General features: G+C 37.1%; 1 protein-coding gene across 4 annotated transcripts in view; it reads left to right on the top strand.

Annotated features, from left to right (window-relative positions):
- The window catches only part of L3MBTL3 (L3MBTL histone methyl-lysine binding protein 3), a 78398-nt gene extending 61280 nt beyond the window's left edge, over window positions 1-17118 (top strand). For all 4 annotated transcript variants that reach the window (XM_040059323.2, XM_040059326.1, XM_040059325.1 and 1 more), the window contains exons 17-22: window positions 2922-3068; window positions 4308-4472; window positions 8130-8221; window positions 12721-12884; window positions 13653-13715; window positions 16207-17118. In XM_040059323.2, the coding sequence (XP_039915257.1) occupies window positions 2922-3068; window positions 4308-4472; window positions 8130-8221; window positions 12721-12884; window positions 13653-13715; window positions 16207-16350 (775 nt within the window). In that variant the 3' untranslated portion in view covers window positions 16351-17118. The remainder of the gene's footprint in view (window positions 1-2921; window positions 3069-4307; window positions 4473-8129; window positions 8222-12720; window positions 12885-13652; window positions 13716-16206) is intronic.
- The last annotated feature ends 207 nt before the right edge of the window (window positions 17119-17325 follow it).

Below are 17325 nucleotides of genomic sequence, written 5' to 3'. Positions count from 1 at the left end.
GCATTGAGATTCAGGAGGATTTACTGATTGATCCAAAGCCATATGCAGGTTCATTCCTGCTGTGTTTTGTTGTAACAAAGCTAACTGTGGAGACCACAAGGGTTCTTTTTGTTGCTTCAAGTAACAGTAACATCAATGGACTATCAAGGAGTTTTTAAAAAATGATACAGCAACTTGAGTGATTAATTGCAGAGAAAAAATAATCTGAATCTAGTGTTCCAAAGCATTGTTAATATTATAACTATTGTTGACTGTAACTGTGGTTCAACTTCAGTTTTTCCAGAAAATACTAAAGGGAAAGGCAGTACATAAGCAGGCAAGTTATAATAAACGACCGAATTTTTTGGCTTTTTCTTAGGTTTTTTTGTTTGGGTGTTTTTTGTTTTGTTTTGTTTTGCTTTTTTAATATTTAAAACCTATTAATGATGTTGGTAAACAGAAAACTGCTGGAGTCTGACAATTGTATTGTCAGATTTCATTGGGATGTAAGGCTTGCTTAATAATACACAGCTGAAGTTAAATACCACATTTGTAGTGTTCCATGTTTCCTTGTGATAGTCCTTTAACTGCTCAGAAACATTGCTCACAAACACCTCTGTGAACTTAAAAAGCCAAAAGAAAATTACATGCTTTGCTCTGTAGCAATGGCAGAACTTATATTAACCAATACGCTAATGAATTTCTGAAAACTGTATTTCATCACAGTGGCATGTGTTTGTCACAGCAAGAACTTAAATCACACTTGCATTAGTGCCTTAAAACCTTTTTCTGAGCACCTTTTTCTGTACCTTTATCTTGTATTTCTTTTGGAAGAGAAAAAAGGTATTATTGTAATAGATGCAGCAGCATAAGACATCTGGCAGAGGCTAGTCCTAAGGCACACAAAACCACTAGGTTCAGAATAAATGTAGATAGACATAAATAAATAGATTTAAAATAAAATGCCCCATTCTGCTTAAGAGAAAGTAGAAATAAGAAGTGAATGCTCCAAGTTAACTTTTATTGATATATTTTGTTCTGTTTCTCTAAAAAAATTCATTAACACAAGCATATCATACTTTAAGTTTAGTGTTGTATAGCCAGTTGGGTGGCTGGACTCTCTCTGATTTGGATGTATAAACAAAAAAGTTCCTCAGAAGGCAAAAAGATTGGATCACCTGGGGATATGGCTGCATGTCCCTGTACAGACTGTTATGGAACCACATCTGCTTGGAGTAGCGTTAAACAGGGATCTCATCTTGATTAGAAAAGCAGAAACTATTCTGGTTTTATTTCTCCATAATTCAAGTTCAGCATAGCAACTCAAGGATTTTAAAATAATAATATAATATTTAAAAAAGAAAGAGTTGATACTGTCTTGTTTTCAAATGAGCCAACTGAAGAAATCAAGCATGCTGTGGATATCCTGTCTTGATAACCCCAGCAAGGGCTGACTGACTTGGCCTTAAGGAATTTTCTCCTTTTATGCAAGTGCTGATAGAAATGTAGATTTCCACCAACTTTTTGTTCATCTTGGCAACATCAAAATTAGATCGCCACTATTGGTCCAACCCCACTATAGGGGCTGTTACATACTCATTCTGAACCAGAGCTTTGTTGGTAAATGAAGGGGAGAGTGTACAGCATATTTTGAATTAAAAGGCCTTTTTCTTTTTTAATGCTGTGCTTTATAGAAAGAAAACTATCGTGAAAGCTGTTTTTTTCTATTAGTTTTTGAAATTTGGAAGTGGCAGGGCATATGGCTGTCAAAGTAGACTTGTTTATATTTAAAGACAGTTCTCTTTGGAAATCATGCACATAACTATCAGTGAAACAAATAAAACATTGCAGTGATTTATGGAAAGATGTGTAGTTATGGTAGGTTCTTTCTTGAAAAGAAAATAAGCAAAATTGCAGAACATGGGGTTTTTTGCCTTTTAAAATGATGGAAGGCATTGTAACAATACAGGTGAGTAAGAAAGCATAATTTCAGAACATAGTTAATGTCATAGCTCATGAACCACAAATGGAGCGTCATATTTAGTACAGTCTGTCCAGTGTCTTACATAGTTTTGAAAACTTGAGTGTGATGCTATTCACTGTTGTGACATGTGGATACTAGTGAGTTTAGGATATTATCATTGATGTGTTGAATATGTGGTCTGGCTGACTAATCAGTTGAACACTGCAGAGCATTCTACTAAAGAAAAACCCTGGTTCAACCCCATGTGTTTTGGTTTGTGTTGCTGGTTTTTGATTTCCTGCTTCTTGTGCAAATGTAGATTTTCTGACTTTGGTATAACTTTCACATTTCTTTGAGCAGTATTTACAAGTCATTGTATCGATGTTCATTGTCAAATTATTTTCCTAGCAGGAGTTCAGGGAAATAGAGAGTGTTGAATGTTAAGAAAGACAGTAAAAATATCACAGTCTCTTAATGGAATATCACAAAATGGCATTTGCAAAGATGGTGCAGTCACTGCAGTTATGGGATGTGCAGCATTCCTCATGTTCTACCCTTGAAATGCAGCTTCTGTGTAGACATTACATAATAGAAATATCATCCTGCACATAAATGAATAGGCTTGGTAATAAAACTTTATTTTGAAAGACATGAGTATAGTCAAAGGCATCCTGTGCTGTGTGTATAAATGCCATTAAAATTACGAGAGAGCAGGCTAAACATTTATCAAGCAATTTTCCACAATGAATATTGTAATAGAAATTAACACAATTTGTGTTACACAAGTTACTGTCGGAAGGAAATGCGAAGTTGAGGTTTTTATTCGATTTATTAACATTTTAAAGTACAACTACTTAACTACAATTTTTTTATCTTCTTTATATTGTTGCATTTACTTCTAGGAAATTCCATTGTAATTTTGTTTGAAATCAGTAAAATATCTGAGAATAAGAAGTAATTTTTCTTCCTCAACTTCTAGTGCAGTCAGCTGTCCATATTCAGAGATGAACTTGAACAAAGAAAGCCTCTTACCTGACCGATTGAGTGGGGAGATGCCTGCAGCCAGTCCTATCCCCAGAAACAGAAAAGTGGAAACAAATGAAAGATCCACCTCTCCTGTAATCAAGTAATTATGATTGAAACTGTGTCTGTGACTAGCAGCAGTATTTTACTTCTGTGTTCTCCAATGTGATTTATGACTGTGCAATGACTGAACGGTTTCAGAAAGGCATGCCTATTTATCTACATTTTCATTTACAGGGAAGAAAAATGTTATTTTTAGTGCTTATCAAAAAGGTCACGGAGCTGTCAAGACTGCTACTGATTTTACTGTCTATGGTTTAACAAGAGGTTTTTTTTCATCTTCAGTGTAACTATCTAGACTACTAAGTGGTTAATTGGAATTTAAAACTGGATGTTGACCAGTTGGTTTCGCTTTAGAAAATTATTTCTATGTGTTTCTTTTGTTTGCTGTAGTGGCATTATTGATGTGACTGTAAATTAATGTAGCTCTTTGAAGAACAGCACTATTCTGTCATTACTGTGGGAGTGGGGAATCAAATTACCAGGACTGAGTTTTGCAAGAATATTGCTGAAGTCTGTAGCTGAAGCTTTTAAACAGAAGCACTGGGAAAAAGCAAAGGAGTCTGATACCAAGATTGCTATTTTCAAATGATTTTTTTATTTCAGAACTTGTGGATACTGATTCCTGTGCATATTTTGGGGTAGAGGGGAAAATAAAGGATTTAGGAAGGAAAGGAATAAAGGTTTTCCTGTCTTTTCAGGGGTTACATTAATGTAAATGTGAAAGTGTGAATGATGTGAAATGTGAAAATGTGAAGATTTCCAGTTCCCACTGTAATCACCACATATTTTCAATAGATGGTGTTTTAAATTGCCTTCTCAGAGACAATTTCAGCTTCATGCTTTAAACCCCAAAATGTTCCACTGTCTAAGAGTCCTGTCTGATTTGATTGTTAGAAATGTAGAGTTTTAGAAATCTGAAGTGACTTAATTACTCCCTGGCAGGCGGCCTGGGTACCATTACAGTACCATTACATACCTGTATCACTTGAAGCAAAGTCCTCAGTGGCAGGAACTTTGTCAAGGGCTGCTTTTTTCATTGTCTCAATTAAGGGGCTGCATAGAACATTTTAAAGGCTGCACAGTGATATGTTATGGGTGAGAAGGGATAGAAGGAAAATAATACCTCAAAGTGTTCTTGTGTTACAAATATTTGAAGTGGATAGCTTATTTTCACAAATAGTATTAGACAAATTCTGTTCCTGTTGAATTGCCTAATCATTTTACCATTGACTTCATGGAGTAAAGAGTTCTTACATTTTTTAAAATTTGCTTTGAACAGTGACAGAAAATGCCCCAGCCCTGGTCACATAGGTATGAAATCTTCACCTCACAATCGACCATCTGGGAAAACTGTACCAGAAACAACCAAGCTGGAAGATGAAGAAAATAAATCTCCTTGCAAGAAGCCCCTATTATGCAATGTGAAAGAAAAGAAGGCACCTGGGTAATTCTCAGTTCCTTTCAAAGTATTGGGTGTTTGGAGTCATTTTAAAATGCAACTTAGCAGGCAAAGCAGTCCAGTGGTTTGTCTGTGGAATTCTTAGAAGCGGTGGGGAAGGAGATGGAAGCTCTTCATCTCTCTTTATCTTAGAAATAGAGGGGAAGGGAGTATCACAACGTATATAAAAAATACATGTCAGAGAAGAGGAAAAACACAATACAATTATTGGAAACTGAGATCCTTCTTCCAAGGTTTGTGTCCAAAATATTTTATATAAGCAAATATGTACAAACATGGAAAAATTAAAAGTAATTCTTTCACTTTCAACATTTGGCATGCATTTTTGAGAGAAAATGACATGAGAACTTTTTTTAATACCACATATATTATTTTCCAGTGCAAGTTTGGAAACTATCTTTGAAGCTAAAAATATACAATTCTGTGTTTTCATGGGGATATGTGAGGCAATAGGATTCCCTACATTTTTAATTAGTTACAGTATCGGTACATTATTTTATTGACTATTTTCAAACAGAAATAGATGACACCCTGGAATAAGAGGTGTCATTTGTTATATGTTTACATGAGCTACATTACTTTGTGTTCATAATATATGAACTGTGTTAGCAATAATAGTCTTGAGACACAGAGAAAGGAGAGTTGGTATTATATGGTAAATAGCCCACAATAAAGCTGACGATTGAAATGGAAGTGTTTTGTTAAGAATTGGACTTTGATGATCTTTATTGGGTCCCTTCCAACTCAGGATAATGAACAGCATACACTAGTCATACTCTAGTGAATTTAAACAAAAACAAACAAAAAAAAGATGGCTTCAAGTGTTGTTTTGAAACAACCTGTGTTAAAAAATAGTTGTAATTCATCTTTTTCACCATACTTAGAGTAAATTCGCATTCTTTTTAGAAATATACTTTGGCTTTACAACTACATCTTAAGATTAATTGAAGAAAAATTTTTGTCTTCTTTTTTTAATAGGGTGCTACCTTTAGAAGATTTAAGATAAGCAATACTTGTGCTATCTGTTCACTGTGTTGAGTCAGTTTCATTAAGAGAATAAGTCTTGTGCCAGCTTTGAACTACCCAGAGACTTTGCAGCTTGTATTTCAACTGTTTGAATACACTGATGACTGGCTGCATTTTATCCTCTAGCCTTCCTCATTCATTATGTACCCAGCAAAGTCATAGAGGACTTTCAGTTGAAGAATCTCCCTTTGAAAAAAGCATGAAAAAGACTGTTCTCAACATTAGGTATATATGAACTGCTGGGGTTATAAAATATTGAGCATCTGCTTATTGCAATACCCAGTGGATCTTTTTAGATGTGTATTCAAAGTACACATGCATAATTGAAGACGTAGATACACACACTTGTGTGCTCTTTAGTTGCTGAGCTCATAGTGTGGATTTAATTATGTTTGACTTCAGTTCAATTGTGTATGCCTTCGTATTCAAAGGTAATCTTTTGTTTCATGGAAGTCCTTCATTGAGGAACCGACCACAATCGATCCCAAACAGGAGTTTTGTTTTGTTGTGTTAAATCTAAGTGGTACTCAGCTAATTTCTGGTTCCACTTACTCCTTTTTTTTTCTCTCTCTCTCTCTCTCTCTCTCTCTCTCTCTCTCTCTCTCTCTCTTTTTTTTTTTTTTTTTTTTTTTAGCTCTCTATGCATCAAACAATTATACTAGAAAATTTTGGTTTGCCAAAATATAATTATGTACATAAATACTGCAGTGTGTCCCTCTGGAATGTTCCTGAGATTAAAGTCACTATAAAAATTACATGCCTATAGCATATTCAATTTTACAGTGTCTTCAGAGAAGCAAAAGAATTTCACTGTAATAAAAATTCCATTCTGGAAATCTTTACACTGAAGGAAGCTGAACACTCAGGCTTGGGAATCAAATGATAATGGCTCTTTAAAAAGTTCGATTTGTCTTCCAACCTCTTCCCCAAAACCTTTAATTAACAATATGGTCATATATAACAAATGAGGTAAAATTTCTGTGTGTATGTTGCTATGAAAATTGCCCTCAAGAAAATAGGGAGGTACTCATTTCCTCACAGGATTTGGTGGTCTCTCTTCCTTGTGTTGAATTACAGCTGTCATTTCCTTTGCCTTTGGAATTAATTGCACTAGTTACTTTAGCATGTTACTTTAGAAAGTTTTCTGTGTTTGTGGAATTTGGAAAATAAGTTTTATGTGAATAAATCTTTCTGAGGAAGATACTGGGAAGAATTACTTTGTGGAAGAAGAAGTCATGCCTGCTGTATGCATTCCATGATATTGGTTGTCCTGCCATTATTATTTGTGTCCTGTCATACTAAAAAGCTTGGATTTCCTGATCTGCAGTGTTCATTTTGCACCATTAGTAGTGTGACAATTATATTTCTGTTGAAGTCAGTGAACATGAAGCTGCTACTTGATATAGTCACAGGTGTTTCTTGTATATAATATATAAATGGTATTTAGCAGTATAAATGTAAACAGTGGAGTAAAAGGGGTCTGTTTCATCTATGGATTTTTGTTTTCAGGTTACCTTATCTTGATGCCTAGCAAGGTGTTAGGTGTGCATCACCTTTTTATCTGTGATTTTGATATTTTGTTAAGGTGTTCTTGTTGACCCCTTCTGTGGTAGGTAGTAAAGCATCAATTCATATAGTAGTGGGATTTCTTGTAGTCCTGACTCCAAGAATCTGGTGCCTGGTGCACCAGAATCTTCTGTCTGGTGCCTATTTTTAAAAAAATGCTCATTATGTATTTGGTATCTCCAAGTGCTCTGCATCTGTGATGGTTTAGTAAGAATTGGCCAAAGTGTTCTGAAATTCTTAAAAAGTAGAAGTAAGTAGACACATAATGTCAGCAGATTCATATCACTTCACATCTGTAAGAAACCAGGAAATACATTTGGAAATACCTTCTGAAGGCAGAGTTTGGAAAGGAACTTCCCAGGGGCTGACTTTAAGATGGAAATGTACACACCCCCACCTTAAGAAATTCTCTTATTTCCACATCTCTTGCCCAGTTTTTCTCAACAGGGGGAAGACATTCCCTCTGCAAATTTTTGGGCTGGCAAAACTTAGGGAACAGCTGGATAAGAAGCAATGCAAAAGCAGATGCAAAGGTATACAGATACTTTTGATAGGATCAGTAGCAGCTGCACTAAGAGGGTGTCAGTAACTGACAGGAGGAGTGATTCTAGGTAGAGATGAATGTTGGGCAGAGGAAAAGGAGTAGGTGTTATTTTAGACAGCTCCTGAAAACAGCCTGCATAGCTGGCCAGGCTTTGTAGGATATCCAGCTATATGTGTGGGTTTCATTTTTCCCATCTTCTGGTGTGGACACATCCTCTGCCTCCATTTGTGTATTTTTCAGTTTCAGTTATTAAGTCAAGTGCGTTGGTATGGTTTACGTAATCTTTTTACACTATTCTTGGGCCTTCTTTGAAAAATTCATGTCAGTAGCCATGCCATTCTGTGTAAGTCAGAAATAAGATCCTCTCTCTTTCTTCATTTTGTAATAATAAAGCATCCTTTGTGTGGGAATCCTGGTGTGTTAATATTATTGCTAGCAAGAGGTGTCATCATGCTTAGTGGTTTTTATGATGTATTAATAAAAATTGAACATCTTATTTTCCTCAGTGGAGTACTACAAACAAAGGACGGCATAAAGCACAAAGAGTGTGAAGATGAGGAGACAGAAAATAAGCTGCTCATTTCAAATGAAATCAAAGGTAAATTGGCAGTGTTTTGTTTGTTTCAAACTAAGAACTGCAGAAATAAAGAAGTGTGATGTCCCTTGAAATTCTCATGAAACTGTTTTACAACTTATTTTCCACATTCATTGTTTGTGTCCAAAAATTTCTTGACAGCAACGCTTTTAGGACTGTGTCCTGGTTTGGGACAAATTTGGAAGGAAACTTCCAAAGGGGTGTTCCCTAAAGGGCACAGTTCAGCTGTACTTCCCCCTACCTGTTCAGGAGATTATCTTGTCATCATCAAAGGCTTTTCCAAGAACTTCATCACACTTGTAAGGATGAGTGCAAAATGAATAGTAATATAAAAAATCTCATTTCAGTGATGTTTTTCCACTCTTTTAAAAACAGCTTATTAAACCAGTCCAAATTGTAAAACATTCACTTATTGCCTCGAATGTGCTTTGAAAGTTAAAGCACATTACAGATACGATGCAAAATGAAGGTGACTTACTTAACCCAGCCTCAGTCTAGGGTGATGGCCAGATTGTCGCTCCTCATTGGTGAGACAGGAAAGTTTTCCTGTGGTCTCCAAAGATTTTTTCCAATGTGGACTTTCCACCTGTTCAGTGGTTCTGTGTAGTTGTGTGTACTGCTGGAGCAAAACTCTTGGCTGTTCGCAGATCCAGTTGGACGGATTGAAGCAGCCGTTCATTAATAATTTTAATCCTCATTGTTTAGAAAGAATACAGCACAAATCCAGAACATCAGTCTTATATTTGCTAATTTTTTCACGTGTGAAACTTAGTTTATCAGGCTTGTTATTAGACTGAGTCAGTGCATTGTTTCAGTGCAACTTCTGTTGCAATAATTGTATTAACTGATACAAAGTCCATGCAAGTTAAGTGTCTTAATTTCCTAATCTTAATTCCTTGTATTTTTACATTATTTTCTTCCGCAATTTTTTGTGCAACAACAGTTTGTAAGGCTTTCCTCAAAATTCATAGGAATTGAGTAATTCTATAAGAGCTACACGTGTTACCTGTTGAGTGAGCTCATCTCTGCAAAACCCAGGAAATTCTTTGAGTCTAGTAAAGCTTGCATAAAGATAAAATTAAGATAGTGGTTTGTTTTTAGGTGTTAACCTTTGATGTATTTTTTTATCTTAAGACATGATTTGTCTGCCAGTACTTTTCAGATAGATCTGAAGCACTCTGGTGGGCGTGTAAAATTTGAGAGATTCCATCTATTGTAGGGGCTGTGAAAAAGCTGTGTTAGTGTTTTGAAACATGGTGTGGTTCAGAATTCTAGAGAAAATGAAGCATTAAAAGAAGCAGGTCTCTAAAGGAAATAGAAGAGGCTTTTTAGTAATTTTAACTATTTGCAGTAATTTTAACCTTTGCATTATTTGACACAAACAAAATCAAATAGTTGGGAGCATTTTATATTGTCTGGGATTGTTCTTTTAATTCTAAGAAGGTTGGCCTGATTTTGTGAAGCATTTTGAGTTTGACAGAATTGACTGTTTGGATAAAGTTTCACCAACAAAGCTCTGCTTACTAGGTTCTTGCATAGTTAGATTTAGGAAAACAGAGCATTTTCTTACGTTATTGTCTGGAAAAGTTGTCCTTTTTAAACACATAATGTTGTGTTGTTATGTGTTTAAGTAGGATGGCACATTTAAGCTGTAAGATGAAAATGGATCATTAAGTTCTTGCTATCATAGTCGTGGAAAACTCATGATAAAGTAATTGTGGATTCGTGAACTGTCACTCTTGGTGCCTGTGCTGGTTGCCTTGATTTTTTTGTCATTCACTTACCTTATTATTCTTCAGCCTACTTTTGCCATACTCACTTGAACTGTTCCCTACTGATAACTTTATAAAATATGTACTGCTCTCTTCCCTTTGTTTGGAGAAAGATTATTTGGAGCTAAAGAATTCCACTGAAATCACTGCCCCTTCATACTAACTTTTTTTATGGGCTTAAACCCCTTATATGCTAAGAGTTAGACCCATGCAGGAGGCAATAAGCAGTGTTAATGGTCTCTCATTAATGATAGAAAGTATTTGCCACTTGTCTTCTTTGAAATGTAAGTTTATATTTTGATCTGCGGTAACTCACTAAGAAGATGGAGAGAAGGATAACAAGGTGGCATAAAGTAAGAAGAACAATGTAAAGGCAGGTGGGCTGATGCTGAAGCAAAATGCCAGCAGAGAAGAACATGGTTTAGGTTTAAAAGTGTGAACTTTGTGCATCTGGCTGCTATCTTGTGGAGATGGCAAGCAGATTTTGTTTCTTCACTTAAGTGGTTGAAGAAGCTGTTTGTGGCTCTGCGCTGAAACTGGCTAACCTCTCGTTCACCTCAGGTTACTCTTCTCCTAAATGTCCCAATTGAGACATAACTTGGAATATATCTCATATTCTCTATGGCCCAGATTGCCTCTCTATGGGGAGCAGGGCTTGCAAAGTGAGAAATACTCCAGAGAATGAGGGTAGGGAAAACTTTCAACTGTCTGGTATTAGAGACATAGATTGTAGCCAAAGTGGTGCGTTCTGTACTTCCTAATACGAGGTTACCCAAATCTACCCTAAATCTAAGTTTCCCTTTTTTTGGTGTTGTGGTTGTATCTGCTGCAGGGCTAGGGACTTTTTCCTTTTTTAAATTTTCTCCATCTAGTTGAGCAAACAGGCACTTTACACGCTCCATCTGTGATCTTTGCCTTACCTGTGAGGCAGATACTACACAGACTGTGGATGCTGCTCACTATTCCTGTACCTGTGTGCTGTTATGTGTATACATATGTTTAAATGTGTGAATACAGGGTGTGATTTGTGTGGTATTTTCTTCACACAGTATTATAGTCTGCTATTTATGTGGCAATATCAATATATTGCATGTTTTGTGAATGAAAGGAAAAATAGCTGAACACTTATATTTTCAACTCTTAAGAGACCTTGTCTAGAAGGAAAAGATCAGAGGATAAGGATGGGGAGGGGATTTGAGGAAAAGATTAGAAAGATACTGTTCAGTAAAATATGCTTTACATTCAGTATAGCTGCTACCTGACAATACACATTCCTTTCTCACTGAGATTTTTATTAGTATTAGAGGCTCTAAGGAGCATTTGTAAAACAACAGTGAAGTGTAAAAAGACGTTTAGGGGGCTCTCTTTGAAGAATGAGAGTATAATGGTAGTAAAATATTAAGGAATCTATTTTAAAAAAAAAATGAGTGGGCTGACAGTGCTGACTAAACGACTTGAGAGTCAACTTCAGAATAATAGGCACTAATACGAAATGAAGACAAATCTTGAAAGTAACAAAAAATTAGTCTAGAGGAGCAGAACAGCACAAATGTAATACCATTTTATGTTAGGTGTATTATTGACCAGCCCCACTGTGCTGGCAAAAATCCATAATGGGCATTTGTGCCCTAATTGTTGGGCACAAATGTGTGAAAAATAGAACAGTAAGGATTTGGAGTATTTGCAGTTAATAGCAACTTCTCAAAAATAAAAGTAGAATGGAACTGCAACAGAAATGAGCAATCCAAACAAAAATAGCGTAGGGATTTGTGAGTAACTGCATGAACCATGTCATTAAGAAATATTACGCGTTAAGAGTGTACTTTGTTGTCTGTTCATTAAGAAGTGAACTTCAGAGGTTTTTCACAATTTTAGTTGGCTGTTGGGAAGCACTCGGGCCTCAGTTCAGATAGCAGGCATGTAGCTTTTGCACTGCCAATGGATCTAAATAAGCAGGGATGTCATGATGCCTTGACATCATTCAAGGCATGACTCTTCACTCTTTCCTGCTGCACACATCTGCAACTGCTGCTTTTCTCCAGACAACAGCAGCATGTGTCTGAAGACACCCTCCCACCTTTGGGGGCAGTGGGATGGGAGATCATCCCTTCCATTATGGATGAGTGAGATAAAAAGCAGTGCGGAGGAGTTTAATGTTATTTTCCAAACAAAGCATTCAGTTAAAGTGAAAGCAGAGAATTTGCAGACATTTGCGTTTTCTCCTCAAAAGAACATTTTGTTGTGGATGAGCCATAAATGTTGTGTGGGCTGGAACTGTGTAACTGATTCACTTGGAATTTCACTTGGAAGTGCAGTGCTGCTTTTGATTTTCTAACAGCTCAACCCCAAAATTAAGTTACTTCTTGTATTGCTGTACTACTATTAAATGTGGGTGTGATTTATTGTACCAAAATATTTAAAATTGTTTGACCTATGGTGTGTTATGCTAACAGCTCTGATGGCATGAAATTGTGTTGTGTTGAAAGAGACTTCTTCCATGTAAGAGTTAGTTATATTTATAGAGAGCCAAAAAAATGATAGTCATACTAGTGGAAGAACAGTCATGGCACTTCCAATTCTGGTATGGCATTCATGGCATTTCACTATTCAAGCAAAACTGTACAGCTTGTGTAGGGAGGCCCATAAATAGAAATGAATGTGCTTTTACCATGACTGATCTCATCATCGACTGAGGGGTTTAATTCTTGTTTCTTGTTTCCTGTGCTGAAGATTTTGAAGAACCCAACACACAGAGGCTTCTCTCTCAACCAGTTATTGTGTCTTCTAAGTTGCAAATCCCTGGCCTACCCTTGCGCTGGGAACAGCAGAGCAAGCTCCTTCCAAGCGTAGCTGGGATCCCAGCCAGTAAAGTTTCTAAGTGGAGTACCGATGAGGTAGGTTCCCCCTTTGTCTTCTGTCTTATTTCCACTGTCCTTGAAGGCTGATTCAGAGCTTCAGATTATCCCCATAGATTAAGAATAATACGTGATTACTCAGACGATTAGACTCAGCCAGACCTAATGTAACTGATCCCCAAAATGCTCATTCTACTGCCATCCAGCCCCAGAAGCAGAAATATTCATTCATATGTGTATTGATACAGATAAACCCGTGTGTGTATGTATGTAAAAGCATATTCACTGGTGGTGTAAAGAGAAGTGCTAAATGTACAGCCCAGCATACCAAGTGCTCATGGTCTCCAGTACCAGCATCTAGTCCCCACACAAACATTCTGGAGGAATGGCGTAGGGGTCTGCATGAAGCAAGAAGCTATTCCTGCTGCATAGTTTGGGTGTGGTAGACTGCTTTGGAGGGTGAGAATATAGTGCAGAGAGGAACTGTACGGATATGGTCAGACCATAACACCTGATTTTAAGATCAGAGCCTCTGTTCAGGTATGTAACAATGCTTGGACAGACAGAATCTTCTCATTGCTTTACTTTCACAAATACCTGTGACTGTTCCCTGTACCTGAGGTTGTTGGATCTCATTTAATCAGAGAAAAAAGAAGCATGACTCTATGCATTTACAGAAGAAGGCGGAACACCTAATACAAGTCTGTAAGAACAAGAACTAAAGGACTTTAACAATTGTCAGCCTTAAAGTTTATTTTGAGAAAACGTGAGTCTTACTAAATCTTTTGTTGTGTACTTTGGTGGCAGGTCTCTGAATTTATACGAAGTTTACCAGGATGTGAAGAACATGGCAAGGTGTTTAAAGATGAGGTGCGTGAATTTTATTTCAAAAAGACAGAGACAACAAAGCTTGGTAGAAATACATATAAATTAGTAGGATGAACTGTATGGAATCATAGAATCATCAGGTTTAGAAGACATCTTTAAGATATTAGGTCTAATCTTCCAAACCAGCACTATCCCTGTAACCTCTAAACCTTATCAACCAGCTCCAGATCCAAATGCTTCTTAAACTTTTCCAGGGATAGTGACTCCACCACCTCCCTGGGAGACTTACTTCAAAGCAAAGTGCCACACTGCTTAAAGTCAGATGCAAAGGTGTGGAAGATTAGGTTGGTTTTCAGGTCATGAAGGAGGAAGAAAATAAAAGAAAACCAGCCAAGTGTCAGGTGTTTTTCCAACTTTGTTCCTGCCAATGGATATTACTTAGAAACTTTGTGATTTACTACTGTTCTCTCTTGATCTGGTTGGACAAAATTTATAAGCAAGTATGTTATTTTAGTTCTCTGGGATGTTAATAAGTGAAACAAAGCAGAACAATGGTTCAAGACAACCATCTCTTAAATCTTTTTGCGTCTTGTCTGATCACATTTAGCTATTGATGCTCTTCCTCCTGGTATAGTCAATTTATGAACGTGATTGAACTCAGCAGGAAGTGAGAAGATCTGATGGTTCTGATGCGGTTCAAAGGAGCATGTACTCACCTTGTGAGCATGCCAGGTGTGCATTTCTGTCATCTGAGAAGATTGTTTTTCCAAAGTTGTCATTAGGAATGGATAGGACTTTTAGATACATTAGGCCCTATATACTAGGTTGTCTTATTTTTTTTCTACTCAGAGGTTTGTTATTCCTGTTAATGCTTAGCCTCAAGAAGGCAGTTTGATCACGGATGCCAGATGAATACTTCATGTGCTTATCGCAGCCAGAGGACCTGAATGAGCAGAGTCAGCCAGCCTTTCAAGTGAAGAATAATTGTGGTACTTAGACTTGAGAAGGCACCTCCTGAGGAAAATGCATACAGATGGCCCCGTTAATCTCCTGCAATGAAGTTTTCAGGCTCTGCTGTAGACTGTAATGACTATTACAACTGCATATCAAAGGACTGACAGGCTGCATCTCTGGGCATTTGGCACTTGCTGAGATGCTGAGCATTTTTCTCTTCAAGCCTGGATCTCCCCTATATCACTTAGGGTGTCTCATCAATGAATTTAGAAATACAAGTTGTCATATTGCTAATCAAGTCAGCAAACAGCAAGTGCCACGGAGATATTGAATCCTTAACACTTTCGTTCTCAGAGGTGTGAGAAAATATTTCCCTTCTCTAGGATTCATCTTCTCAGGCTTTGTCTGTAACTGGTAACCTCCCCCACCGAGGCCAGTGAGTTCATTGAGGCATGGACTGGTTGATATCAGTTGGTAGAAGATGCTGGTTCAAACTTCTACTATGGAAATGAGCCCTCACCCTGCTTCTGTTAAGATGCTTCAGCTTTTTTATTTGGGCAGCCCCAAGTTCACACACTTCGAGTTCTGAGCCCACCAAGTCTGGCTTTATGTACAAAATGAGTAGAGAGTACCTGTGGGTACTGATGGTGCTGTTCTGACTGCAGCGTTCCTCAGCTTAGAGTGCTGGGGTGTCCTTTGCAGCGTGTGTGATTCAGAAAACTTGTTTCCGAGCCCTACAGAAATTCAGACTCTCTTTGTCTCAGATTAGTATCTTAAAGGCTAAGCTGTGCTCCTGATTTAACCACAGCTGCATTTTATGTGTACCTATCCATCTTAGATTCCACTGAAAGTTTACCTATAGATACCTAAATGATCCAAAGTTTACATAGGAAATGTTGGCCCCATTGAAGCCCCTGGAAGTGAGGACCCTGGGGACTCTTTGTGTTGGGATTTAGGACTCTTCCTTAGAGAGTGATTTGCTTACAGGAGAATGTTCATTTGTAATGTTTAGTAAAATATCAACACTACAAAGAAAAAATATTCTGTGTTTTGAAATGTTCTGTGTGTCAAAGAGGCAGTTTTATTAGCCTGGCCCCTATTTTCATCCGGGATCAAATTGATTTCAATTTGCCGTATAGTGAGCAGAGAAGTGGTGGCCTGAAGGGGATTCCAGCTCTGTAGCTGGGAGTGAATTCCAGAAGCTTTCCCTATAGATGCTTGCATAAAAGGAGATGTTTAAAAGCATTGCTGTGCTTCAGTATAGTTGAATTATACTTAATTTATCCACTTCACTTTTCAAAAAGTGTTATATTGTTAGTATGAAAATAAGAACTGTTTAGCAAAAATTTAACTAGATGGTTGTTTTCAAGCAGGAAGATCATCCTGTTCTCTTGGACTCTAGCTGATCTGTCTAAAGGTTGAAATCAAAGCTCTCCTGAAAGCATTTGAAAGTGCTTGTATTCAGCCAGTCTTTAACTTTGCCTGAAGTTGCTGGGGCTTTTCTTTTCATGGTTTTTGAAACGTTTATACTGCTGCACGGTCAGAGCTATTAATAGCTTTGTGTGTTTTTCTTTTAAAGCAAATTGACGGAGAAGCATTTCTGCTAATGACCCAATCAGACATAGTCAAAATAATGAGCATTAAACTGGGACCAGCCCTAAAAATCTTTAATTCCATTCTGATGTTCAAAGCTGCAGAGAAAAACTCACACAATGAACTCTGAAGATAATGGAAAATGTGCACGAACCAGCTTTCTCCACTGGAGCTCATGTTTTATTCAAAGCACAAAGACTCACTCGAAGTTTTGAGTAAGGACTCTCAGAAAGGAAGAAACTTAAGTTCAGCACTGGTGGACTATTTATATTCTCCTGGAGCCAGTAGACATCTGAATCCTTCTGGGAAGTGTTCAAGCTTTTGAGAAGGTACTGTGTAACAACCGAGTCAGCTGGTCTTATTTACCAAACTGATGGCGCTAATTCTCCATGGATGGTTAGGATCCCTAACTCTCTCTGGACATCAAGAAAACCTTCATTAATTATTTATGCTGTATTATATAAGGGAACATTAATATTTTCTAAGGAATCTTGAATTGTACTTCGTGTACCTCTTTTACTTTTCAGAAGCTTTTACTCCATTTTATCAAAATAAAAACTGATCAGCCAAAAATTAGGCTACAGGTAGCCAGATGAGACTGTTATGGCTAAATGTGTATTTGTGCCATAGTTTAAAAATGAAACACTTAATGTTACATATGTGACACTTTATGCTACAGCATATTACTTTGCAGATAATAAAACGGTCTGTTTGCTTGTAAAAAACCAAACCTTGTTGGGGTTGAAATTATGATGCTTTTTTGATAACTGAATGTTTTTACTTTTGCACGATTACAAAAATGTTACGTGAGTTTTGCCACCAGCATCTTTAATGTATTCTATCAAAAGACCATTATAGAGAAAGCTGCAACTGAAAAATAAAGTTTGACTTCACAGAAGACTTTTTGTTTATGCTGCACAATAGAGTCCCAGCCATTTACATGGAGTTTGCTACAGTCGTTCAGATGGAGGAAAGTAGGAGTATTTTGAGGCAAGAAGATTAGCAGAAAAGAAATTACATTCAATTGTGTCTGCACTTCCCAGTCTTCAGCATAGTTACTGCAACAATGGAGAAAAACTATGCTCGAGCTAGGTCCGCTACCCTG

Source organism: Hirundo rustica, chromosome 3 (assembly GCF_015227805.2).
Source record: "Hirundo rustica isolate bHirRus1 chromosome 3, bHirRus1.pri.v3, whole genome shotgun sequence".
NCBI classification, from domain to species: Eukaryota; Metazoa; Chordata; class Aves; order Passeriformes; family Hirundinidae; genus Hirundo; species Hirundo rustica.
The sequence above is the reverse complement of the archived record's forward strand: the minus strand, read 5'-3'. Positions and strand labels throughout refer to the sequence as shown.